A 27,923-nucleotide genomic window follows, 5' to 3' on the forward strand; every position below is an offset into this window, starting at 1 on the left:
TAAAATTTGAAATTGGTTTAGAAACATGAAACCAGTCTATCTGGCGCCGTGTTTTGATCTGTCTGTACCTGTCAATCCGTTTGCTATACTCTAATATACCAATTCAAGATTAAAAATATGAGTTTAGCACTGAGGTATGCGTAATACATAATATGATTGCAATCTGTAAAAATTGCATTCGTACATTATTTATGTTATCACATTGTAATGCGTAACATTTCAGCGTTGTTAAATGTATTACATGTTTTCGCGATTGTACCCTATCTTTCGATGTTAAAACGAAAAACATAAGAAATACACAAATTGTACAAAACATATTCATTTCATTCGTTGGTTTATAATTTTTAACTCCACTGCCACCAAGCGGTCAGCATCAGTGTTACTTTCGCGCGTCAAACCTTACTTTAGTCATACAATGTAAGACGCCTTTCAAGTCTATAGTCTGCCTATACATTCCCGTTTATTTGTAACCCCCCCCACCGATTTAAGAAACGAGAACGTTTAATGTGATAAAAAGTGCACAGAACTAAGTCAATTGAGTCATTGATTTATAATTTCTAACCTGATTGTGACCAGAATGGCATTAATGCTGGCATCCCCTGCACCATTTCATGCTTAACGGACTTTCCATACTAACACGGCGCCATATTGCGTACACTGTAGGCTAGTTTGTTTCCATCAGACAACGTAATGACGTAGTTCATACTGTTCGGCAGCTGCTGAATAATTGCGTAAATTACATAAAGTTGAGAGTTTGGAATTATATCCCTCTGTATACATGAACATAGAAATTAAACCGCTTGTTAAATCTACATAAATAGCAAATTTTCCTTTGCTTGATTTAACATTGTAAATATTGGAAGCAGACGACTTATGTATGTACATCTGTAGTCGTGATACACCCCTTTGCTGAAAATGGACTTGTCCAGAAACTGGAAATGGATCCAAGCATGTCCATCTATTCCACTGAAAACTTACGTTTAGCATGAAATGTGCATAAGATGACAGTGTTAGGGCCACTCTACTCAGAGTCAGGTTAGAAACTATAAATTAATGAATGAATTGACTAAGTTCCTTGCACTTTTTATCACATTAAAGGTTTCCATTATTTAAATCGGTAGGGGGGTACAAACAAACAGGTTTGTATTATCAGATTATAGTCCTACAAGATGTAGCACCTGTTGTTTTTGTTTTTGTTTTACTGCTCTGTCTTACTATCCAAACAATGGTCTTGTATAGCCTGTTCTGATGTTGGTTAACATCGGAATGATTAGTCAAAGTTTCAGGAATATCTCACACACTTGGCTGCCTATAGTGAGACTCTTCCACTAATTTTTGTGTAATTAATATACTTACTGTGCTGTCTTTATCCTGGCAGAATGAAAATATGACACTAGCAAATGGATGTATTTTCATGTTCCATTGACATACATTTGAATTTGTTGCAATGTGATAGTAGTTGAGGTACGCCTAAGTATGTTCAAGTAGGTTCATGTGGGGATATGTTTCTTGAATGAAACGAAATATTGCTTACAGTTCCAATAGGCATAACATATTTCGTTAAAGACTAATATTTCATGTTAACCCAATTTCGGCATTTCCGGTTTTCATCACTTTCCAGCCAATTGAAATGTAGGCCAACGAAACTTGAAAATAGGTCCATTTCTTTTGTGAGAATTTGAATTTATTAGATAAAAAACATCAGGATAAGTAAAGTCTGGTAAAAACATTATAACTTTGTTTTGTAAAAAAGTGTCTTTATTAGTTGCCAGTTGTGTGTGATATTCCTGAAAATTTGACTTTTCCTTACACTGTTAGTTGACATCAATACACACTGCACAGCACCATCAGTTAGGCAGTAAGACCCATCACCCTCCAGAACAAAAATATCTGGTGATGTGTCTTGCGTTGTAGGACTAATCCCTAGTCTAGTCCTTCAATTTAAGCCTTTGACCCTGATTATATCTATGTTTTGGGGGTCAAGGTCTTACTGCCTAAATGATGGCACTGTGTTGCTTGTTTTGATATCGACTGACATTGTAATTAAAGTCACATTTTCAGGAATATCACACACACACTTGGCAACCTATAAGGATGCTTTTCTATTAATTAAAGTCATAATGTTTTAGTCAGACTTTATTTACTCTGATGTCTTTTATCTAATAAATTCAAATTCTCACACAGGAAAACAGACATGTTTTCAAGTTTCCTTGGCCTATTTTTCAGCTGGCTAGAAAGTGATGGAAGCCAAGAATGCCAAAATAGGGTGAACTTGAAGCATATTTCTTTAACAAAACGAATAAAAATATATTAATGTCAAAGAAAGTGTTTAGGTAGCTTCGTTTCATTCAAAATTCTTATTATCCTTTGTACTGATTTCGGACTTCCTGGCTTCCATTGGAAAGAGGCATACAATTTTCAAGTCCATCCGAAGGAATATAATCTGTCAGGCATGTGAGATATTCCTGAAAATTTGACTGCTTGTTCCATTGTTAATTTCCATCAGAACATGCTACACATTGCTGTTATTTCGACAGTAAGACCTTGACCCCCATAACATAAGTATCGGGGTTGATGTCTTATATTACTATTCCTGAGTCTACAGAGTAAGATACCTCACCTTATAATTGTCTTTTTTTAGGTTGCCATCTTACTGACCAAATAATGGCATTGTTTTGCATGCTCCAAGGTTGACTAACATTGGAATGATAAGTCAGATTTTCAGATATATTTCACACACTTGGCAGCCCATATTAACACTTTTCTACCAATTAAAGTCATAATGCTTTAGATGGTCTTTACTTATTCTGATGTCTTTTTTTTTTGATAAATTCAAATTCTCACACAAGCAAATGGATGTTTTCAAGCTCTGTTGACCTACAATTCATTTGGCTGTAATGCCATAGAAGCCGGGAATCCTGAAATCAGATTAAGTTGAAGTATGTTTCTTCTTTAAAGAAACAAATATTAATGTACCAGTATTGAATAAATTGTTTAGACAGCTTCATTTCATTCAAGTTCTTTATCATCGTTTTAACTGATTTTGGCATTCTTGACTTCCATTACATTCTAGCACACTGAAATGTAGGCCAACAGAACTTGAAAACATGTCCATGTAACAGGATAGACCTGAATGGGTGCTTGGATTGAATGACAACACAACACAATGTGATGAAAGATGAAAATTTATAAAATTAATAAATAAAATAATATATATATATATATATATATATATATATATTACAAATGCAATGATTCTTTCATGCTCCAAACATATGTCTAACTAAAAAGGATTCATGTATTCTCATGTATGGCTAAGATTCAAATAATCTTATGTAACCTCATGTAATGAAAGTGAGATTCAACTAATCTCATGGAATGAAAATAAAGATTCAGATGAAAGTGAGATTCAAATAAGCTCCTGAAACGAAAGTGAGATTCACATAATCTCATGTAATCAAAATAAAGATTCAAATAATCTTATGTAATCAAAATGACTCACTTGTACTCAGTTGAAACAACAACCAATTGAAACAACCATGACTCAGTCATTCATTTGTACAGCTGGATGATTCATAAATATTTGTAAAACTTGCAAATGTGTCCACTGACAAACCACACAAATCTCCCGAATTCTTGGTATGTCCCTCATTTGTATTGGCCGTACACACCCTTCATGGATCCAACATGCGCACAAATTAACAAACTAGTGGTTTCGTCTTTGTATGGCCTTGATGGTTATATCATCTTCCATATTGACACACAGACTGCCAGAAAGATAGCCTGAGATACCCGCACACATATGCACCGACATTACACAGTTCTCCTTAATTGGGTTGGCACACTTGTATTAGCCACGCCCACCCTTCATGGATCTGCCATGCACACAGACATAGACATACATGCAGAGGCTATAGACAGCTCTTAACAGCTTCAGACAGCCCTAAACAGCTACAGTAAAACCAAACTGGTCATAATAATAGGTGCGGAATTAAATTCTGTAGATACATGCTACTAAATTAAACTCTAATAGCAACTTGTAATTCAAAAGTTAGCAACGTTTCAAATCTGCATAGTAGTAAAGACATAATTTCACGATACGACATACATTAAAAATTGAATATACTAAACATATCAAATAAAATACAAATGTAACACTTACCCCTATGGCAGGAGAACACAAATGGAGAACGTTCTCTCCTTGACAAGATCCATAGACCAGTGTGTCAGTTAGAAACTGAACTTGCCTTAAATCCACAGGAGACTGAGTAATAGTCAGGGTAAAATACCCGTGCATACCGTGCTTTTAGTAACTCAAGTGATCTACAACGAGATACATGCTAGTTCACTTGCCAGAGATCTTGGAAATGCTTAATTACGCATATTTGGATGCCAATTTTTTATCTGGGACGCAGAAAATCACTGAGGTGGGAGTCCTCCGTACGCATGTAATAGGTGTGCGGCAAAATTCAAAGACTTGCCAGTCCTGCTTCAGCCACCTGCTTTGTGGGAAAATGTGTTGATCAATTAGCTGTGCTGATATTTACAATGACAGAATTCAGTGACTGAAAGACTCCTTGATGTACATACATGTTGCCATTTTATAAGAGTACATAAAAAAGAACATGATGCAATAGCTAGGTGGCAAGTTCAAAGGCTTTGACTGGCTGCCAGGTGAGAAAATGTACTGATATTTACAATGATTGAATTCAGAGGCAGAAAGACCCAGAGATGTACATGTGGTCATTTATAAAAGTACATCAAATAGACAACTTTAGCTTTCGTTATTGTGTTCATTTCTGAATGTAAACTTCGCCTTCTGTTAGGAAAGCAAAAACGACTTCGCCCAGTAATTATTTAGTGGGTACATTGACTGACCATACCATATTTTTTTTTAATGCCCCTCGCCTTAGCCCGGTTAATTCTAGTGTTGCAGCAAAATGTATTCATCAAGGTATCAGGAGCTAGGCCTAGTTTTTATATAAATTATGTTGACAAACAAGCTCTTGCCCATTCACAAGCATTATGTTTTGATAGCTGATTTACCATTAACCTTTTTCCAAGTAAGGTAGCAACTATCAATTTCCTGCATGATATCCTTTGATGATAAAACATATACAAACATGTGTTTTAAGATCAGAATCAGTGATTTGGATATATATTAACTGCCTCTTATACACTATTTCGTCATAAAATTAGTTAGAAAATGTAAGTGATCAAGTAGGCCTAACGGGAAATAGTGGCGGCCTTCGCTAAGTCTGGGATGTACCAGTTTATATGATTGTCTTTTTTCTTAAATCATTGGGCAAATATATTCAGAAAAAAATATACAAATCATTGAAACCAAAGCCTAGGTATTATTTTAATAAAGATTTAACTTTAAAATGCAAATTATGTAGGTCAGAAACGTATGGAACAATGCTATGTTGTGGAATTCACGAGATGCGCTTTAAGATCTAAGCTGTTTTCTGACTTGACATGTATTTGCGAAAATACGGGAAAAAAGAAGCAAATCAGATACTATTGCCTAAGATTGCTACAAGTGCATATACAAATAAATAAAACCATAAATTTGCGATCATGTCAGTGGACTGTTGTAATGAAGCTATATTATAGTGAGTGATTACATTACAAAACCCTCTCCATCTAAAAATAGATGCACTCGCATCCTTGTTGATTCTGTAGGAAAGTAGGGACTGCAACTTTTGATGGTGGGACTCCTATTTTTACCAAAATGGGAGTCCTGGACTCTTAGTTTTAAAATCCTAGTGAGACCTCTGCTTGCTTACCTAGAAAAACAAGTATCCACCCTAGGTAACATTGTATGCATGTACGACGGAAATGATCAGATCATTCTAAGGTGAAACCAAGTTATTTTTGCCTTATTCTGTGACAATCCATTTGCTTTCATCACAGTTTAAATCCATTAGGAAAACGAAACCAGAGTAAGTAAAGTCTAACTAAAGCAATATGACATCAATTTGTGGAAAAGCATCAATATGGACTGCCAGTTTTGTGCGATATTCCTAAAAAGTTGGCCTTATTGCCCTATCATTCAGTCAGTGAACATGCTACACAATGCCATTATTTAGTCAGTAAGACGTTGACCTAAACATAAATATCAGGGGAGGCATTTAGCATTGTAGGATTAATATAATTGAATTTAACAATAACACAGGGGCTTGTATCATTACTTACAATTTACTTATTAGTCATACATGTACTGTAAAAAACTACAAGGGAGGACACTTCTCCCTTATTGCATGACCTATTTAAGAGTCGGTGCTAATTGTGTAGTATAATAAATTTGGAAATGAGGTTTAGCTCAAGCATTCAACTTTGTATGGCTATCCGTAGTTTTTCTTGACTTACCATACCTTTAAGGCATGCCAGACTATACAAGGCAGTGAGCTTAATGGAATATTACCCTCTCATTGGTCAACCAAAAATGACGAATAAAATCTAGTGATAACCTGATTGTCATTTGGCTATTAAAAAAGGGTCAGAATTGCATTCAGTGCATCGCACTTGCATATTAAGCAGTCACGATCATGGCCACCTTGAGTGGTAGCATGGGAAAATGGTGTATTAGTGTAATCATTCAGCAAATACTAGCTGATGATAGTGATAATGATTTTTGAAAGGTTTTACATATATTGGAATAGTAGAGCTAGAAAAGTGTTACTGAAAATACATGCGGTTTAAGCCTGAAAATAAACATACGGTGTATATCCAATAAATATTTTTGGATGGACAAAGCAGACAGCATGTAGGTAAACTCCTATTCAGCAGCATTTCAAAATGTAGAAATGGATAATATATCAGGCCTATCTGAAATAAAACAGCTTAATATTAGATTTCAGTTTTTAATTTTATTTTCTCAAACAATTCAGTACTAAGGGTTCTTGTGCTATAAAACATTTTTAGTACATTTTTCAGTAGGATAACTTTAATGAATAAGAATGTAAAAAGATATTGAAAAGTAAGTATATATATGATCAAAATACATCTGTCGGAACAAGCAGACTTTGGCAATGATGAATTTAAAACCCTTATGCAGCATCATGAAACATAAGAAATTTGATTTCTTAGTCAGCAGATTACCAGTGATATCCAAGACTTGACACCTATGAGCTGTAAACAGTCATATATAACATAAAGAACACCTTCATACATATTCAAGCTGGTTTAAAGCTTGTTAGGTATATGCCCCTTCAGATAGCAGAATGTTACATTGGAATCTCAGCACAGAATGATATTCACACAAAGATAAGGAACAGATTAAAGCTTATACAACTAGAGGGGATATTGAGTACATATTTTGAGTATTTTGACTTCTGAGTGGATCCAGAAAAGAGACAAATATTTATGTGTTATATTAGTATTGAATTATGACGGTTTCCTCTTCTTTCCCCCTCTCCATCTTTTTTCTACCTCCTGCCCCCATTTAAATAAAATCCTAGCATCTTTGGATCTACAGGCACATCATGTAAGAGTTGGTCTGATCTGTGCAGTTTGCAATTGGAGCTGACTTGGCTTCTGAGGAAACCATAGTTTAGACTACAGGCAGAGCATTCAGTGTTAGTCATCTAATCCAATACTGAATGACCCATTGACTTTGAACTTTTCAGTTTTCACTGTTTGATGATTGTTGTTGAGGTTTTGCTAAAGATGTACATATGTAAATAAGGAACTTAAATTAGTTGTGATGTAATGGCGGCACTCTACAGTTTCACATGTTGCATAGGTTAGAATTTTAAAGAAAAGAATTTCCCCGGCTTTCCTCACTGGTTATACTGGCTGTTTAAAAAAGACATTGTATATCTTAGGTATAATTCAAAGAACCTTTAATTCCCTTTATTTTGGTGTATGATTCATGGGTGTAATATGGGTTATAGAGTATACAGCTAGGCCTTACTCCAAATTTGCACCTTTCAAAAAAGTGCTAGCTCCACTTGGTCATTTTCACTTCCTGAACTTCAGAGGTAAATTGTATGAAAAAAGAGCCAATAACTTCTTTTGCATTTTATATATTTGGTAATTCATTCATTGCACTTTCAGAAGCTGGTATTGTCTAGTCTGCAAAATTCATTTTCCCTATTTTAATAGCTGCTATGGAAAGTGTACTTTAGACTAATTCAGCCTGATTTTTTATCACAAGGGAGCAGTCATTTTAGTTAGCAGTGTGCTTAGATCATGTACAATTTCCAAAGGTACAATATCCAAAGAAATATCCACATTACATTAATGTAGCATAGAGGTATGCCAACATTCTCTCCATTGTGCATGTTTTAAATGCAAACAACTTCACCTTACATGTGTCACTCTCTCAAAAGTACATACTAACTGGTGAGTGCCCACAAAGTGAATTGATAAGGGAGTAACACTGTGACTCCTAAGTGAAATATTCTAATTTGACTCATTTTTTTTTTTGTTTCTGTTTCAGAGCAGAGTTTGCCCTTGACAAGACAAAGAAGAAAAAGAAGCGTGAGCTTGCTGAGGAACAAAAGCAGGAAATAAAGGAGGCATTCGACCTTTTTGATACAGACAAAGACCGAGCAATTGACTACCATGAATTAAAGGTATTCTGTTTCTAGGTTTCCACAGAAGAAATAATGTTAGTAGCCAGAATTATATGAATAAAATAAATTGTTATTACTAATCATAACACATTTAATATTTTTCACATTGTGTACAAGAGCATCTTCCTTCCACTGAGTAATTCATGTAACTATCTGTATTTACTCACTCAAATTTACTCCCCACCACTAGGTTGTCATTTCTTCTTTCTACAGCACACAGCCATCAATAATATATTTTCTTTGCCTTTTTCGGTTTTATTTTGAACTTATATTTTATTTCCTTTCTTTGGAGTCTTAGCACCTGCAGTGTTTAACCAAATAATTAGCAATTGTTGACAATTTAACATAATTAGGATTGCAGATGATAATACCTGCATTGAAGGTATAGCTACATGGAGAATATTATACAAAGTAATCTGTTTCTAAGGTAACCAATCAGAGTAATCATACTCTGATCAGCTTAGTGGAATTTCCTGTTGTTTATGTTGTGTACACTACAAATCACATATTTTCGGAACCCCATGCATTGTGGTGGTGGTGGAGAGGATTAGGATAAATCCATCCACCATATCTCCATGCATTCTGATGGTGTTGCCACTTCGGCTCACAAAGAATTGCTCCACACACAACACTCTGTCACAGTCATTGAGAATGATGAATGTGGAGTGGACTTGGTCTCTCTCAAATGGGCATGGTTTAATGTATATAACCATGCAAGCGTACACTTTAGAGATTGAGAGAGAGAGAGATGCCAGTGTATCTACATCATTATCAGATGATTATACACATTTTCTAGCTTTGATGAAGACTGTGTAATAGATATGATGCCAAATCAGATTTTAGATAAAACAGTCTCAGTGCTTGAAAATTGTGCTAATACTACTGTACTTTTTTCATTTACAGAAGGCTGATTAACACCTTTTGCAACAAGTTTACATATTTACTTTGTTCAAAGAAATCTTAAACTTATGCACTGTCTGTCTTCTTGTTGTTTTTGCCTAATTCAGAATTGTGTTTAACTTGATCGGACGATGACAGGAATTGAGCATTTGTTGGTTGTTGTAAAACAATCTCTCCCTTTTGACTTGATTATTGTTTGTTTATGTATTATTGCGTTAGACTTTTATATCAGTGCACAGATAATTATTTTTTTATTTCGCCTTGAAAGTGCAAATACCTTACTCATTAAAATATTATCCCAGTATGAGAACAAGGAACAGCAATAAGGTTTGATTCGACACTCGCAATTAAGCTAGTGAGCATATTTACATCATGGTGTCATTGCATGTACGTTGTGGGTTTGAATGAGCTGAATGAAGTACATTCCGCTGAATGAAGTACATCCTTTGGATTCAAATCATAAGCACCACTGCACTTAACTTTAATGATAATCTAAAATACAATAATGAAGTTTCAGAAATAATGCTTCAAACATTATGCTAATACCATAAAAACTGAGCTGTAGTTTGCTTTGATGTGAGCGACCTTGCACCCCATTTTACAAAACTCTGGTAATCATGCTAATATTACTGACTGAAAGGCAATTACACATCAAAGTTGTTGTTGTGGGGCTTAACGCCATTTTTCACCACACAATAGGCTATACATGGCGGCCAGTATTAATGGTGGAGGAAGAACCCTGGAAAGAACCACCAACCCACGAGAAAGCTACTGGCAAGCTTTCTCACATACCCACATTGGCTGAATCTGAGACCTGAACAGGCGCAGACAGACACATCAAAGTCCTCATTGAGTTGCCTGTCAAAATTCCCTTTTAATCCAAGCCAGTTTCAGGGTTTTAATGATTAGCTGGATTCTATTGCTGTCAGAAAATAAAAGACAAATTTGCCAATTATAAACAGAGGAGATGCTGAAACATCTAGCTTTACATTGTGTGGAAAATTATGACTTTTTTCATCCAAAACACAAAAGTAAGATAGATTGATTATGATATTAGTTGATCTATATTCAGAATTTTAGCCTTTATTATTACTATTCTTTCATGAACATGTAACAGTTATGCTGGTTATACCTTGCACAATTGAATGTGTGTACCTTTTCATAAAGATTACCTAAGTTTGTAGTATTACTTATGTCATCAAAGTAGAGTAACTTGTGAGTGTGTGGATCAACGTAAATGAAACGGTTATTACCAACTAGCTGAAGTGTTATAAAAGCAAATCTGTATCTAATTTGAGGATTGAAATGATGCTAGGTACGATTTGCACTCTGTAAGTACTGTAGATTATAGTAAAACCTGGTCTTATGGGTAAATTGAACCATCCCATGAATTGTGAAGTCTTTTTTTACCATTATTTAAATAACCAAGGCAATCATAGTAGTTTATAACAGTTTAGTAAGTGTTGGGACACAGAGATTATATTTTTTTCACATGCAATACATCTTAGAACACGGAAAAATTATTTTTTTGTGTCCCAAGATTTACAGCCAGTATGGTAGTCAACAAAAAAATCTTAAAATAGTTCAAGTTTACACCTTGGCTAGTGGCTAAGCTGACCAGCCTTCTTCCAGGGCTTTTATTTTCCTAAATTATTGGCCTATACGCGAGTATATATGATTCTTGCCTACTTGTTGTTTACTGCTCAAGTTATGGTTCCGTCATTAATAGTGGAAGTTTGGTAATTGTTTCTAATTAATTTGACCTCGGTGTATTGTTGAAATGAATAATAATGTGGAAAATTGTCAAATCTTAAATGTGTGTTCAACAAATTTAAGGCATTCTGTGTGATTTTATCCACATGTGTCTATTATTTGATTGTTCTTTTATGGAAAATATAAAAACAACAGTTTTATCATGATAGAAAAACTAATCAATCACATGTAATTGATGCGTCAATAACCTAGTCATAATATAGGTCTAAGACATTTAATTATTTCAATGTAGTTTCCTGTTTGTGACTGTCGGAGTGTTTGGCTATTAAGACAACAAAAATAAAACATGTAAAACAGTTTCTTTCAATAGTATTTAGCTGATTTTTGTATTTGGTATCTTTGCAGCTAAAATGGATTCATTGGAAGTCATTGGATTGATTCCTCATCTCTCTCAATTAATCAATCAATTGATAAAATGATCCTTTGGTCTCTACATTTATCTCAAATTAGTGTAGTGCCTTCTCCTGCTTATTATGGAATCCTCTACTTAACATCAAACAAAAACTTAAGTGCTAATGAACTTAATTTTAGTACATTTGACGCAATGAATCTTATTTTTTTTTTTTAATCTCACAACACTATGTTACCAGAATGTACAGACAGTCATTTCCTTATTTCTTTTTGCTCTTTTTATGCAATATTCTTTGTTAAGTATAATATGAAATTTTGTATTATTGCACTCTGCAGTGAAAAGAACAATAACAAATGATAGACATCAAACAGTTTACATTTGCATTCATATTTAATGGATGTGAAACAATATTGCATAAGTTATGATAGTTATCCAAAACACAAACTCAGCTGGATCTGCTCTAGTGTTTGAGGGGATCCAAAATTTCAAAAGCACCCCACTTTCCTCGAAAGGGCACAGAAGCAAAAGTCTGTGTCTGTTTACTTAAAGTGTGTATAATATGCATTAAATATATGCAAGAATACAACAACAGTCAAATTTCAAGTGACTGTATTGTATGTTTATGGGTGTTTACGTTTATCTTTTTAACAGGGTGGGGTAGGGTCCCTAATCCGGCCCTGACAAGTTCTCAGTAATAGCTTGTACTACTTCGGACATTCAATCACAGGATCATAGAGGTGTGATTTAAACATAAAAAGGATACCATGACATTCCTTGTGATGAATGAAATAACAAAAAAAATTATCCAAATTGGAAAGAACAATCTAGCCCCATAAATTAAATGGCCAGTCCCTTGCAATACATGTATAGCTAAAATTGAACATGTATAGTCAGCTGAGTGAAGGTGTCATTACATGATTTCATAAATTTAGAATTTGCTCGTTTTTGTTGTGGTTTATTTTAAACAAAAGTTTCTGTCATCTGGAATTTAATTGTCTAATCATTAGAGGATTATTTTTCATAAACAGTAGGGAAAACTTACATTGTTCAAATGAAGATCAATACTTTATTCCTCTTGTTAAGTTGGTGTGTGAGTTTGTTAAGATTTCTTTGAATAAAGTAAAAGTGTAAACATATTGCACAATAAGTTGATCAGCCTTCTCTAAATGCACTGAATAGACAAGATCTTTTTTCTTTATTTCTTTTTATAGAAATTAGGATCATTTGATTCTTGAAATGGTATCCAGTTGTAAATCATGCATGACATTTTGGTCTTTCAATGTGTATTCATCATTCATCGACGTTTAAATGTCAGTCAGTAAAATTTCCATTGTTAATCACTGGATCATAATTTGAGTTTCATGTATTAAGTACAACACACCAAGTCATTCATGTGATAGAAATGTACCTGTGCAAAGAAAAATGGGATTGACAGGGTAACTATTGTCCCAGAGTAAGTTCCTTTGTGTGTGACTTACACTTAGGGTATTAAAGAAACCAGTTGATTCTGGAATCTAGTGGTCACAAATATGATAAATGTTACAAGTAAATAATGCCTGAGGACTGCATACCCTGACCAAAGGTCAAGTTCATTAGTTTCCAGAGTCAGCTATGCCCTACCAGTGTCTTCATATCATCAATCCTCTCTGATATCACCTGTGCTACAGCCATCTCCATTGCCTTAATCTCATCTGAGATGTATGTTGTCCACTCAGCTGTTCAATGGAGTTCTTCATTTGAGATGGTTTTGAGCCAGAAAATATGTCAGCTTCTGCAGAAGCATTTGGTTTTGAATGTTTCCAGTCACTTTTTGATAGAAGGACATGCAGTTGTTTTCCAGCACTCGCACGCATGCAGCAGCACACTGAGGACATTTCCTTTGAATGGTTTTAGTTTGGTCATCTTGCTTATGTTTGTAGGCCTCCAGATATTTTGAAGCAAGAGAAGCCTGGTTTGCTTTGCTGATTTGAGTGTTCAACTCCCTCTTACAGTCATCAACAATAGATTCCTTGCTGCCTCAATAGGTGAATTTTTCTTCTTTTCACTGGGTTGTTGCAGCTTCTACATAGATGACTATTAATTAAGCAAAAGCCAGGCATATGATGTACCATTCATGGTACTTGTGTAAAATGTGCATTACGATTAAACTTTACTTTACTAGCCAAATTCACTATTATGTCTGTATTTTCTTTCTCCAGGTTGCAATGAGAGCTCTTGGTTTCGATGTAAAAAAAGCTGATGTTTTGAAGATTCTTAGAGATTATGATAGAGAAGGAACTGGCAAAATTACTTTTGAAGATTTCAATGAAGTCAGTGAGTAATTCATTCGTCAAAATTAATACCATCTAAAACACTTCAGGGATTTTGAACATGACTGGTAATTTATTATTAATGCCCCATTTGTTAATCTTTTGTCTTCCAGTTGAAAATGTGTACAGTATATTTAAATGCAGTGTATGCTTACTTGAAAGTGTTTATACTTGTATAGACAGATGTCATGCAATATATTTTGACCATAGGTCTAAAAAACAGTGCAACAGAAACTCTATATTGCACATGTAATTAATTTGAAAAGGTAGGAGTACTTAGATTACAGTATTGTAATTACAGACAAGTAAAAATACTCAGTTAACTGCCATTAGAGCTTGAAATTTAATTGCTTTAATTTCTTAAACTTGAAAATGGCAGTATAAAACATATCTAAAGTACATGTACTTTGAAATAACCCCTATATCATGTACATGCAAACACATGTACAGGTGTCTTCATATATTGTTCATCAATTCAAACTACAATGGTTGCTGATGTTAACTGGAATAATCATAACTTCACAACTACATGTTTAGAGAGATTAGCTAGAATATGAATCTTTTGGACTCAGTTTTTGGTGAAATTTGAAATGTATAAATACTAAGTTGCTTGTTGTAGTTGCAGCTGATTAACTATTTAATATACATACTTACAGTGATGTGATCTTGGTAATCCTATCAGTTAAAAGTAATTGCATTATGTGGTTTCTAAAGTGCTGAAGAGAAATCATATGGTCGAAATGCATGGTATAAATTGCTATTTTATCATTTTCTTGTTAAAAGTGCACAGTATGCTTTGAGACAGTGACATTGTTCACATCAAAATGAAGTTAGTTCTCTCTTTGATTTGAAAATCACTGGCAATATACAATCTCCTCCAAACACTGACTGGGCACTTGATTTTTTTTACCAATCACAATGACAGTTCAGCTTAATTCTTTCTTTATATGGACATGATGTTCTAATTTCAAGAAACAAGGTTTTCAGTGGTGGTTTGTCTTTTTAACCAAGGTTCATGATATGTGGAATACCATGTTCAGTCAAACTTACAGGTAGATAATGCTATGGCCTACATGCTCTTCAAAGAAAGTCTTATAAGTAGAATCTTATTAAAGTGACTGTATTTTTTTTGTCTTGAATATCCATCAAAATGTTCTGGTTTATAGCATTCTCTTTATTGCAGTGACAGACATGATGCTGGAGAGAGACCCTCAAGAAGAAATTCTCAAAGCTTTTAAGCTTTTTGATGATGACAGCTCAGGAAAAATTAGTTTACGTAACCTCAGAAGAGTAGCAAGGTAAATTTTTTTAAAAAGGATACATTATCCTCCGAAAATGAGGTTTCTTCATGTAACAAGTGTTCGAGGAATGTGATATCTTAACCAGAGACTTTCCTCAGGCTAATGAGGCATGTTGGTGTTCCATAGTTTAATTCAATATAAAGATGTAGTAACATAATCCTGTGCCATTCAGATTTTATAATGCTGTGCTTTAAGTACGAAAATTATTACAGTGAAAAGAATAAGAAATGAAAGGAAAGTTATATCAAATGGCAATATAGGTATTAGGAAGCCATAAAGTTGTTCAAAATTCATAGTGTGGAAGGTTATTTGCTGTTAAATTTAACATACCTTAATTCACCGAAATAACTGGACCTTCAAATTTTTTTAAATTTTAAATAGAACAGCAAGTTTTTTGGACATGAATCAGGTTTATTTAAAGCCAAAGAAAAATTAAATTCTCACTGGAAAGTAAACTAAGGAGCATTTTTTTTACATGTATTCAACAGCTGGTGATTGATTAGTATATCATCTAGCTGTAAAACCCACTTTTATTTCCTTAATTATAAACATGGATTAACTGAAAATGTTGTCAGTGGAAGCATTAAAAACAGCTGATACAGTACATCACAGATATTGTATTGCCCTCCTAATATGGTGGACTTGGTCACAAGGTCAGAGGTTATTGTTATAGGTTTTAACGCCATTTTTCAGCACAGGATAGGCTATACATGGCAGCCAGTATAAATGAAAGAACCTAGGAAAACCCTGGAAAGAACCACCAACCCACAAGAAGCTACTGGCAAGCTTTCTCACATACCCACATTGGCTGAGCCCGAGACTCGAACCCATGCAGACAGAGGTGAGATGGCAGTGATCTGTAACGGTGAGCACTTTAAGCCACTCTGCCACTCCGTCCCCACAGGGGAAAAGGATTAAGTGTCCACTATGGATGGTGGGTATTCATCAAGCCTAGTGGACATTCACTGAATCTGGTGAAGTTCTGTAATAGATTTAGTTGAATGAGTTTTATGGCACTCTTACTTTTTATTTGTATTCTTTCTATGAGTCAGCACATTAAACAGATGAGTGAAATCTTGATGCCATAAGCCCAACCATGTCAGGTGTCAATTTTATACATTTACCTGGGCAAAATATTCAGTATCAGCATTGCAGGTGTTATTTATTAGTAGCCTAGCTAGGGTTACAAACCAGACAAATGAGCAAAATATGGAAAATAATACCATTTTTTAAATATCTTGGATATCATCTCACCCTGTCCCTGACAGAGTTTATATCAGAAAAATTGTCTAGCCACAAAGTCCATTCATGTTGATTGATTGCTTGTTCATGTTGATTGATTACATGTTCAAGTTGATTGATTACATATACATGTATCTTTTAGCATAATTATGCACATGCAGGAATTTTACTGTTCTGCATCAGATGGGAACTTTGATTTCTTTCCATTATAAACATTATTTCATAAAGTGCTTTGTGTAATGGTAATTAAGTTGTCATAGTTTTCCTTTAATTTTCATACTATTTCTATGGCTCACTTTGAACAAATTATTAAAAGCAGTTTACAACTTAAAAAATAAAAGGTGAAAAATAATTTGAATAAACCCAATTTTTGCATTAAAGCAAAAACTTTCTTTTAACATGACCTTAGTATGGTGAAGATCTTGTATAGCCACGGTAGAGTCGGATTGAACAAGAAAACTGCTCAAGCTTACCCTCTGCTGGTCTGCCATTCCATCCAAACAGAGTTGTGTAATCTTAATTGGTTTTTATCTTGATGGGAACCAGAATAAGCTGTGGCTTCCATATGGGGCACTAGTATGATTTAGAGTCGGTTTTTATCTTTAACCGTCTTATGTGGTTTTCTTTGTCTTTCCAGGGAACTTGGTGAGAACATGACAGATGAGGAACTTAGAGCCATGATTGATGAGTTTGATAGAGATGGCGATGGAGAGAGTAAGCATTAAATCAGTTTTTTGCTTCTTGTTTAGATAAGTTTGGTCTCTTTAAACTGATCAATCATAATTGCCTTAATTTGACTCCTTTGCTGGAAAAAATACAATACAGCCGCAAATACTTGGAACTTTCTTGGACCAAATATTTAATTTGAGGTTCTCATACTTTCAAAATGTCAAAGGCCACAGGCATATGAACGTTTCAAGCCAGACTGAGCAGCTTATTGAGTAATGCTTAATTCTAAAGTACAAGTGTTTTAGTAATTAGTCACCATTTTTTAAAGATTATCATAGTATTGATATTCTATTGAAAACATTGACAGTCTCACCATTTGCATTTTTCAACAAGTCAGCATTAGTATTGGACATCATCTGTTGCTATGTTCAGCTGTGATATTATGATCCTTAACAAAGATACGATGCAGTTAATATTTGTATAAGTCAACTAGCAAAGCATATGGTGATTAATAAAGTTTATGGATGCTTTCATATTGATGTATTCTCTAACTTTGATCTAAATTCTCACAAACTGTTGAATCCCCACATGCCCATATTGTAGTGGTACAAATTGTCATCGACCATATTGATGGCAAAATACATTGTTTTTATTTCGTTAGGATTCATTTGACGCAGGATCCAGACTGTTATTAAATATATAAATTAGAAACAGCAGTCGAGAAACTTAAACGGTCAGGTTTCTATTAATTTTAGTATGTCAAGTAAATCAGTTTTGTATAAAACAAAAACAAAAAATCATCAGTCACAAACAAAGACTTTTTTCTTTAGAGTGACTGATGTTCAGGTTTCCAAAGTTTTAACATATATTGCAAGTCACTGACACTGATACTGGTTATCAATAAAATAAGAAGACTAGACTGTTATGAGCTATATTGTACAGTTGCTTGTTTTACTGATATATTCAGAAAATTTATCAGAATACAGTGAAACAAACTTTAAGCATGATACTTCTAAGTATTAAATACCATCTGCTTATTAAAGTCAGCAATAATTAATCTCTTTTCGTAATTTCACTGACATGTTTACTTTGCAATTCGAGAATATCTCTCTACATAAAACAGAATGTTGTGCCTATGCATGTCATATAGACAGTTTTCATTGTAAAATTTTTATACAAGTTGCCAATCCTGACTTACTCTGACTGCATGTGAGTGAGATATATTTGGGTTGCATGATGTATATGGAATATGAATTAATCTTAATATTGCTAAATTTTCATAGATTTTCTGTTTTTAAAGAAATTTTTGCATTTAATTTTGTGATGCTGCAGTTTGGTAATTGTTTGAATTCACATGACTTGTGACCAGTACCAAAAATTTGCAGAAGTAGAATAAACACAGCTTTCCTGGTTTATATTATTTATCTCATACTTGGTTGATGCCACAAACATTGCTTCTTTGGACCTTTAGTTTGAGGGCAGTATTATGAACAGGATTATCATGGGTCCTATAATGAGGTCGTATATATCAATTTATTGAGGGCCATATGTACAGGATTATCACTGGGTCCTATAATGAGGTCGTATATATCAAGTTGTTGAGGGCCATATGTACAGGATTATCACTGGGTCCTATAATGAGGTCATATATACAGTAAAACCTGTCATGAGCGACCTCTGCTATGAGCGACCACCTGTCATTTCCGACCACAATCGTAATGCACGGATCGATTTTACTATATAAACACTCTGTTATGAACGACCACCTGCTGAACGCGACCAGCGACCGCGATTTCTTGGCAAAATATGCATTTTGACACTGCTATGAATGACCGCATCGCCAAAAAATCAAAACAGATTGACACCACTGACCTTAACTTAATCCTTTGTAAACACAAGAGCTCGGGATAAATGTAGTATGCAAACAAAGTGCACATTAAATAACACTATAGTTGAACAACCATATATCGGGATAAACACCTCTAACCATCATTTAATCCTTTGTAACAAAGACTGCATAAATAGCAAAGATTGTTCTAATAAAGTATTTAAAAATAATTTGTCTTGCTACAGTATCAGTTATGTGAAATTTACAACTCCAGCGTACGGTGTCATTTGTAAACTGCAGTAAACCAGACTAAAGTACATGTCACTAACCGCCATTGTAGTGCCGAAGTCATGTGAATAGCCAGTAAGAGTAACATCAAAGGGAGTAATGATGGATATACGCAGTCAATTTAGAGGTTTGTATTTTTTCTTTATCTGTATGAAAACTCACAAAACGCCGGTAGTCCTTATGTCCAAGTGAGAAATCGTTTGAAAGGGCTTCAGTGTTGGTTTGAGTACGTCGTTTTCTTTCCATTTAATCCATAATGCCTGGAGGGTGAATGAGCTCATTGTCTTTAAAACTAGTAAGTGAGAATCATTTCTGGATTTTTTTAAAATTATATTTTATTTCTTTTGTTAGTGTTTCACCAAGCCACAATCTGTTTACGTGGGTGCAGATGGTCGGAACATTTGTTTATCGAGCTATAACGCTGTTGATTTAAACTTCGTCTCAGAATAAATGTACAGTATTGTTTCCTGATGAGTTAATTATGTCTTTTGGTTTCATTCATTGGTACATAATATATATTTATTCCACAATTCCCCAAAACCTGATCAAAACCGATAGTCTTTATAACGTCAACACTAATAACAACGGCAGAATCTCCGCTGAAAGAAAGAAAAATTTTAACACTGGAAGAAAGGATTAATGTCATTGAAAGAAATGAAAAAGGCGAGACCACTCGCAAAATAGCAGTCAGCTTAAGCGTCGGTAAAACGCAAGTTCAAAATGTAATCAAAGACAAGAAGTCCATTAGAAATGAATGGCAGAAAGGTGCACAAGCACAGAGGAAATATGCCACGGCACGACGGACAGTTTACGGAGATCTGAACGAGCGAGTATGGGAGTGGTTTTGTGTTGCAAGGAGTAAAAACATACCAGTAAGTGGGAAGTTGATTCATGAAAGGGCAATAATTGAGATACATGTTCAGACCAAATAGCTGAGTAAAACATGTCAACAAAGAAGTATAATGGATTTCTTTTAAAAAAACAAGTGAATAAGTGTATAAAATAAGATATATACATCATATCTAACTGTTCATTTTTTGTGTATATTAATGTGATGTTGAAATATAAATTTTATTCTCGTTTGATAGATGTATATCTTTATTATATAAAGATATTTTGAGAGGAATGCATGCATTATTTAACAAGATTCATGAATAAAGGATATGATACATGTACAGTGAGTATGGGTATTATTTATTTTTCAACAATGCTAACTATTGACCCTGAAAACCAGTCCATTTTCACACACCTCTTATGAGAGACCACCTGTCTTGAGAGACCGCTTTTGTTTGGCAGAAGGGGCGGTCTCTCATAACAGGTTTTACTGTATCAAGTTGTTGAGGGCCATATGTACAGGATTATCACTGGGTCCTATAATGAGGTTGTATATATCAAGTTGTTGAGGGCCATGTGTACAGGATTATCACTGGGTCCTATAATGAGGTTGTATATATCAAGTTGTTGAGGGCCATATGTACAGGATTATCACTGGGTCCTATAATGAGGTCGTATATATCAATTTACTGAGGGCCATACGTACAGGATTATCACTGGGTCCTATAATGAGGTCGTATATATCAAGTTGTTGAGGGCCATATGTACAGGATTATCACTTGGTCCTTTAATGAGGTTGTTATTAACTGAAGAGGCTAGTTCCAAGTATAGGTTTGACATGTATTATACCACTGTTAGAAGAATTTAACATTTTTTGTAGGATTCAGTTTAGCCATCCGTTTGTATGCTGAAGTCTCTATCAATTTCCTCGTCCTTGCTTTAACTATATTTTTAGAATTTAATGATGTCATTCAGATTTGTGACATACAAACACATTGATTATTACAACAACAAATGAAAAGTTGTTCAACTATGTTTAGCTGATTAATTAAATAATGTAACTAATTGCATAGTTTGTTTATTATTTTTGTATTTTGTTTTTATTTTTCAGTTAATGAGGAGGAATTCTTAGCCATTATGACTGGAGATACATAAACAGGGAGATAGGATCTTTTAGTTGTTGCCAAATCTTTTTCACATTTTGACAGTAATAAATGAAGGAAGTGTGCTCCACATTTTGTATTACATGTGTTCACCAGTTAGAATGAAGAGATTCTGCCTTCAGTCTAAATGTAATGTTTGTTTTCAGTTCCTGTTTAATTTGCATTCCAATCATCACTTTCAATATTTCAAAAGGATAATATTAGTAGGGTCTCATTTTTATTGTTTTCAGAAGTGTTTTCACAGGCTGTTTGTATCAATTGCTGGTCATGCTGTAGATACTTTACAATGGTCTACAGCAGGCCTTTTTGTGGATTTCTGCTAAACAAAAAGAACATCTACTTTAAGTCCATAATCAGCAGCAGATCCATTACGAATTTTACCAAAGCTCTGAAATTTCTTATATTGCAGAATTACATTCTCACTGAAATTTGTATAACTCCATACCATACGAAATTCAAAACCTTCTTTGCTTTGTGTATCTGACCTTTTGTAATTTGTGAGAAATCTAATTGTCGGGGGAGAGCAGAAATAAATGTTTGCTATTTTTAAGAGAAGGAGCAGCCAAATGCTCTGATGAACAACAGGAGTGTGACATGAACTCTCCCGCATTTAACATAAACTTATTTAAATTGTGTGTGCTATGCAAAAGTCTTAGTGCAGTAATGGCTATGATCAAATTAAAGGCGATAAAACTGCAGTGACAGAATTCTCTGAATCCTTAAAATGTCATGTTCTGAGAGTATAGACTTTTTGTCCTTTTCTTTTCTGCTTATATGCCAAACATTACACATTAATATGGGATTCTGGGTGGCTGAGTGGTCTAAAGTGCAGACCTTTACTTATTGCTGCCATCTCACCTCTATTCATGTGGGTTTGAGTGTCATGCTTGGCCAATGTGGGCATGTGAGAGAGCTACCAGTAGCTTCCCATTTTGATATTGGAAGGGTATGAGGGAATTACCTAATGATCAGCAAGACTGTAATTGTGTCATATAAATACTTTAGGAAATTGAAGGTGGGATATGAATCATGATGGATCAAGTGCTCACTTTAATAGCATTTAATAATCACATGCAAACTGACTGACTTCTTACATGTCTGGGGTGACCATACATTTGCTGGCTGCCATCTTGTGACCCCATAGTGATTTCTTTTGTTACAGACTGCATAAAGAAACTAATCTAGGTTGCACAGAATATGCATCTGTTTTCAATTAATATTTATTTTTGTACATATAAATACTTATTCATTTATTCCAAAATATTTTACTGGTTTGTGACCAGGTGTACAATATTGACTTGTTAGAGAAGAATTCAGAATCAGTCTAATTCATTTGATTCAAGCTCTTTGAATTTTTCTGAGTGTTTAGATCTGTTCAGATTTCATTATTTATGCAAACCTCTGGGTAAAGAATTCTATATTTTCAAGTAGAATATTGGTGTACATTGTAATAAGAGCTATGTGCCATGCTCTCTGTAATTTACGTTTATATTTGTAATCATTGCAAAGTTTTATGGAATACACTTAATGTATCAACATGGGCATGTTAAAATGCTATAGCTGTTTCTTATCTTCATTATTGATTGATATTTTTTTAATGACATGGTCTATGTCCTTACTATTGTTGTCTCATTTGTTTTTCATACTTAAAATTAAATTTGTTGATTACTGTCTGGAAACTTAGACCAGAATTTGTGTATGTGTTCTATAGCTGTCTCTCTGTCTGCCTTTTTAAATATTCGTTGAGATTCCTTAATCAGTCAAAGACATTTGCTTGCATTTTATTGCATGGATAATGTATATTTCCATAAGTTCTATAAGCAACTTTTTTCTGCAATGTTTGCTCTATTTTTTTCTTTCAAATTACGAATTCTAATAATGCAATCGTTCTGCTATATTGCTTTTATTATAACACCTATGATGGCAGAGGAAATTGTGACTGCAAGCTTAAAGAAATGTCTGTAGTTACTTTGTTAATTATTTTGCCATTACATGTATTTTGATAAAAAATTTGTACAATCTTTGTCAGTATGGTATAGGCCTCATCTTCTACTGTGATGAACTCATAGTTTTTTTTTCTTCATTGTTTTGACTTCAGACCCATTTGGAATGTTTGATATTGTTTAGTTATTTTTCATACACTCCCAGTTGTCAGATAAGATTGATTATATTATTTGTCATTACTTATCACAACATGAAAATAAAAATGCACTTGTTTCCCTTAAAGGTGATAAAATAGCAGAGAATACAAAGTAAAGTTAAATGACTCATTGCTTTAGTGATATTTTTTGCAACACATTCTTACACCTGTCCTATCTGCAGAGCACAGATGCCTCTGCCTACTTGAAGCATTTTACTTAAAGTTTTCTTTTCCCTTGGTGAAATTAAATTTGGTATGGAAATTTATAAATTTTAACAAGGTACTGAAACTTTTATGATTAGACTAAACAGTTTAAAGTTATGACTGTTTGAATTTGCATAGGTTATTTCATGAAAATCACTTAGATTTTAAGGTTTCAGACCTGCAGACTCCTTCAAGCTTTCAATGCCATTCATTGATATAATGAATCGCCTTGCAACCTATCATAAAACAGTCATTACTGGATTTAGCAAAATATTAATATTTATCTTACAGGTAGACAAAGCAGTTTCGGGTTTTTGTTTATTTTTTTGTTTAACCTATCACATAGTTCTTTACTTTTATATTTTCTTGACTTACAAGTAGGGAAAATAATGCTTAATTATCCATTGTAATCAAGACACAGGCTTGAATGGGACCAGTACATATATTTGTACCACTTGTATGTGATACCTATATTAAACTTAATGAATTACCTGTTTTGTCAGGACCATGAAAGATTAATAAAAATCATTGGCTGATATCAATTGAAATGTAATATATTTTTGTTTCTTTTTGAGGAAGATGCATTTGAGGTGGGCATGCTTTCATGTTAAACCCTTTGATTGTCTGACTGCTCTGATGGCCTAGTGTTTAGAGGGTCTGCTTCGGATACAGGAGGATGTGGGTTCGAACCCTGGCCGAGTCATACCAAAGACTTCTAAAAATGGTACTAACAGCTGCCTTGTTTGGCGCCCAGCATTGAGAGGTTAGTGTTAGGATGAATGGCCTGGTGCCAGGATAATGTGACTGGTGGGACATCATGCTACATGTCTGCAGCATGATGCCCCAGTGCTAGACATCACTATTAACTGCCACACTGCAGACATCATAGTGATATGACTAAAAAATTGTTAATGTTCGTTAAAAATCCAAATCTTACACACACACACACACACACACACACACACACACACACACACACACACACTTCTATTGTCTAGATGCCATATTTTGAAATTAGTAATAACTATCATTAAGAAGCAATATTTCTGAACTTCATGTATGGTTCTTAAAGCCTTTGAAATGTTAAAATAAAATGACATACACTTATGGATGTTTTACCTGTACTGAGAAACTATGGCCAGACTATATGTACACATCAGAAAAGTTTAATGGAGAACAATAGTTTGTTTTAATTCACAGTTTTGTCCTGTTTAATGAGCATTATCTATGTGTAATGATTGATAATAGGCTGGAGATAAAAAGAGTGGTAAAGTCTTCCTAATAACTGTTTCTAATATGTAAAATAAAATTCACCTTTCAATATTGATTATTCCTGTCAGATAGGGTCATTTAAATTAGAGTAAGTAAAGAAAATGTAAGGAAAAGAAAACCTAAAGCTTTGTGGAAGTATAGAAAAATCAGCAAAATCTGTATTTACATATGCATTGTGGGCTGTAAACAGAGTAAAACAAATGGATAGTGTGTGAATAGGCATAATAGTACACATCAGGTCTTCATTGTGCAATAAAACACCTCAACCATCTCTATACCAGAATCCGATTGAGTTTGAATTCTACATTTTTTCTTCTTTACTATCATCATGTTTTATTCCATTAAAGACATTTTGATCCCAAATTTCAAGTTTACACTTAAATAGAAAAACAAAATCATAAAGCCAAAACTCATTTCAAACAAGGAAATGTGTTTTAGATACAAAATTAATGACTTATGCTGGACCCTTTTGTTTACAGTGAGTAAATACTGTAGTAGGCTTGTTCGTGAAAATATGTCCCAAATTCACAGCAAGTTACAAACAATACTCGACACGACAACACAGATTAGGGCTGACTAATAATAGGCTAATTGAAAGTCTGTACACCATAAAAAGGCACAGCTTTAAAGGTAACTTATTGATAACTAAATGCATATGGATAAGCCATTCAAGAAATATTATATTTATTTGCTTATTGTAACTAATGAAATTCATTTGTATAAATCATCCATGTGACATTCTTTTCATAAAAAAAATTAAATACATGGGCATTATTAAACAGGCTTAATGCTTTGATGGTTTTCCATTTGAGGCTGCAACAGTATTGTAAATGTCACATTCGTTGGTTTTCAAGGATGCATACTAATAGGTACAGGTATTTAAGTAGCCATGACATATTTGTCTTTACTCACATGTCTGGTGGCCTACTGGTTAGAACGTCTGCCTCGGATGTGGGAAGTCATGGGTTTGAACCCTGGCCAAGTCATACCAAAGACTTACAAAAGTGGTACTAACAGCGGCCTTGCTAGGCGCTCAGCATTAAGAGGTTAGTGTTAGGACTGGTCGGCCTGGTGTCAGGATAATGTGACTGGGTGGAACATCATGCTGCATGTCTGTGGCATGATGCCCCAATGTTAGACATTGCTATAAACTGCCACACTGCATACATCATAGTGATATGACTGGAAAATTGTTAAAGCGACATTATAAATCCAAATCACACACACACACAGAACTAACAGTTAAGCATCATAGGACCATGCTGTCCTTACATAATAAAACAAGCCTGATCATAGAATACAGATCTATGGTAAACTCAACATTGTCGAAAAATGGAGAATACTTTGGCATAGGAACATTATGAATTGAGTATTTAAACATTATGATTATCATTTTTATTTCTATTAAGCAAAGTTATGAAAGTATCTCATTCCTTAAATGTTTCTTGACACTTTATTTCAAAAGCAAAATGTTTGGTCCCCAGAGGTTGGGTTGTATAAGGTTTCACTGTATATCCACTTTGTTTGACATGACTGTGTTTATAATTGTTAAAGGATATACAGCCCGTAAGCTAAAAATATTTACCCGATGTAGATTGGCCAACACTAATGTATTTGTTCTATTTAAGATATTTAGTTGAATCCAACTTTGAAAAGAATGCTCTGTCAGATATTGGTTGAACATAAACATGATGACAAAAGCTTGTGATTCTGGCAAGTACGTATTTGAAAGGGTTTCCCATTATATACAGCTAAGACCTAAAAAGACTTTGTCAGTCAGTGGAATTAAACTTTCTGTAGGTGGTCAATCTTAGTTGCCTAAAGGAGGCTGCTCGAGCAATCTACAAACAAACAAGCTGTCTCCTTTACCGTATTGTCAAATTGTGCTGCATGAAAACTTTTAATGGAAATCTTTAGAAACTCTATAAACAACAGTTTTCACAAGCAGTTTTTAATAATGAATACTTGAATATGGAATTATGGAAATTATTGACAGATTTTTAATAAGGGCTATTCCATTTCAATACACATTGTACCCAGACAAGGTAGCTTTTGTATAAAATATATGCCAGGGAACTTTGATTTCAGATTTGATATTAAAATGATAAGAAAATTCTAACTTGCATCTATGGGTGTGTACCCCACATTAAAAGTGGGTCCCAGGTATGTTTTAACGGAACAGCCATAAGGGGTTATGACATATATGTCATGTAAATGTTCTTGATTTGTAAGAGGTTCTGATTAGCATTAAACAGTGCAGAACAAACAATAGAAATAATATATTCTGAACATATATTTTGTTACTCTAAGAACTATATTGCAAGATTTCTAACTTATGAGTATTTCTGTGGAATTTAGAAACAGTGTTGTGTAGGAGCTTTAAAATTAAAATGAAATTAATTGAGACTGGTACAGGCAACAGGAATTGAAATCGAAGTGAAGAATGCCTATTATTTCACACAAAAGACAGATCCCAAAGTTACACTGATTATAAGATCGAATCAATTTACAAATGTATATGTCCATGTGATAATCACTTCTATTATATGTTTCTTAAATTAGATTTTTCTACCTTTAAACTCATTTTTGTTTGATCTTTTTCTCGCTTTGTTTTCGTATTTCTCTTACTGTTTGTTTTTAGGTACCTTGTATTTGTTAAATATAAGACATATAATTTGATTTTTAAAACTTCACATGTTTATTGTAAGCAAAATGTCATAGGTATATATATTTTAGCCTCTATTAAAAGTTCATTTATATTCCCCTTGTTAGTCATTTCTTTACACCATTAAAAAGCTATTGAGTCCACCTGTGTTGGGAATGTTGTGTTAACATCAGCTTGTTTGAGTGTGTTAAAAGTAATTGCATCACTTTGTTTAAAGAAAAGTATCTAAGAACTAAAGATTATCTATCACAATCTTTTATTGAAAATAAAGTGGCATTTTTGTCACATTGGTTCCCTCAGTTCTCTGTATAAAGCCACCTATGTTGTATTGTAAGAAAAGAAGACTGAAAATGTATACATTAGTTTTGATTTTTTCTGGATGCTGAAAAAGTTTAAAAGCA

The 27,923-nt window shown here is 34.0% G+C and overlaps 1 protein-coding gene across 1 annotated transcript; it reads left to right on the forward strand.

Annotated features, from left to right (window-relative positions):
* The first annotated feature begins 33 nt into the window (after positions 1 to 33).
* On the forward strand, positions 34 to 27,616 carry LOC149793250 (centrin-3). The gene is made up of 6 exons (XM_089967219.1): positions 34 to 134; positions 8,447 to 8,582; positions 13,806 to 13,920; positions 15,100 to 15,214; positions 17,097 to 17,173; positions 21,190 to 27,616. The coding sequence occupies exons 1-6, from the start codon at positions 118 to 120 to the stop codon at positions 21,231 to 21,233; spliced, it is 504 nt and encodes a 167-aa protein (XP_089823345.1). The 5' UTR covers positions 34 to 117; the 3' UTR covers positions 21,234 to 27,616.
* Positions 27,617 to 27,923: the final 307 nt, after the last annotated feature.

Source organism: Sinohyriopsis cumingii, chromosome 8 (assembly GCF_028554795.1).
Source record: "Sinohyriopsis cumingii isolate HCF-2022 chromosome 8, ASM2855479v2, whole genome shotgun sequence".
Taxonomy (NCBI): Eukaryota; Metazoa; Mollusca; class Bivalvia; order Unionida; family Unionidae; genus Sinohyriopsis; species Sinohyriopsis cumingii.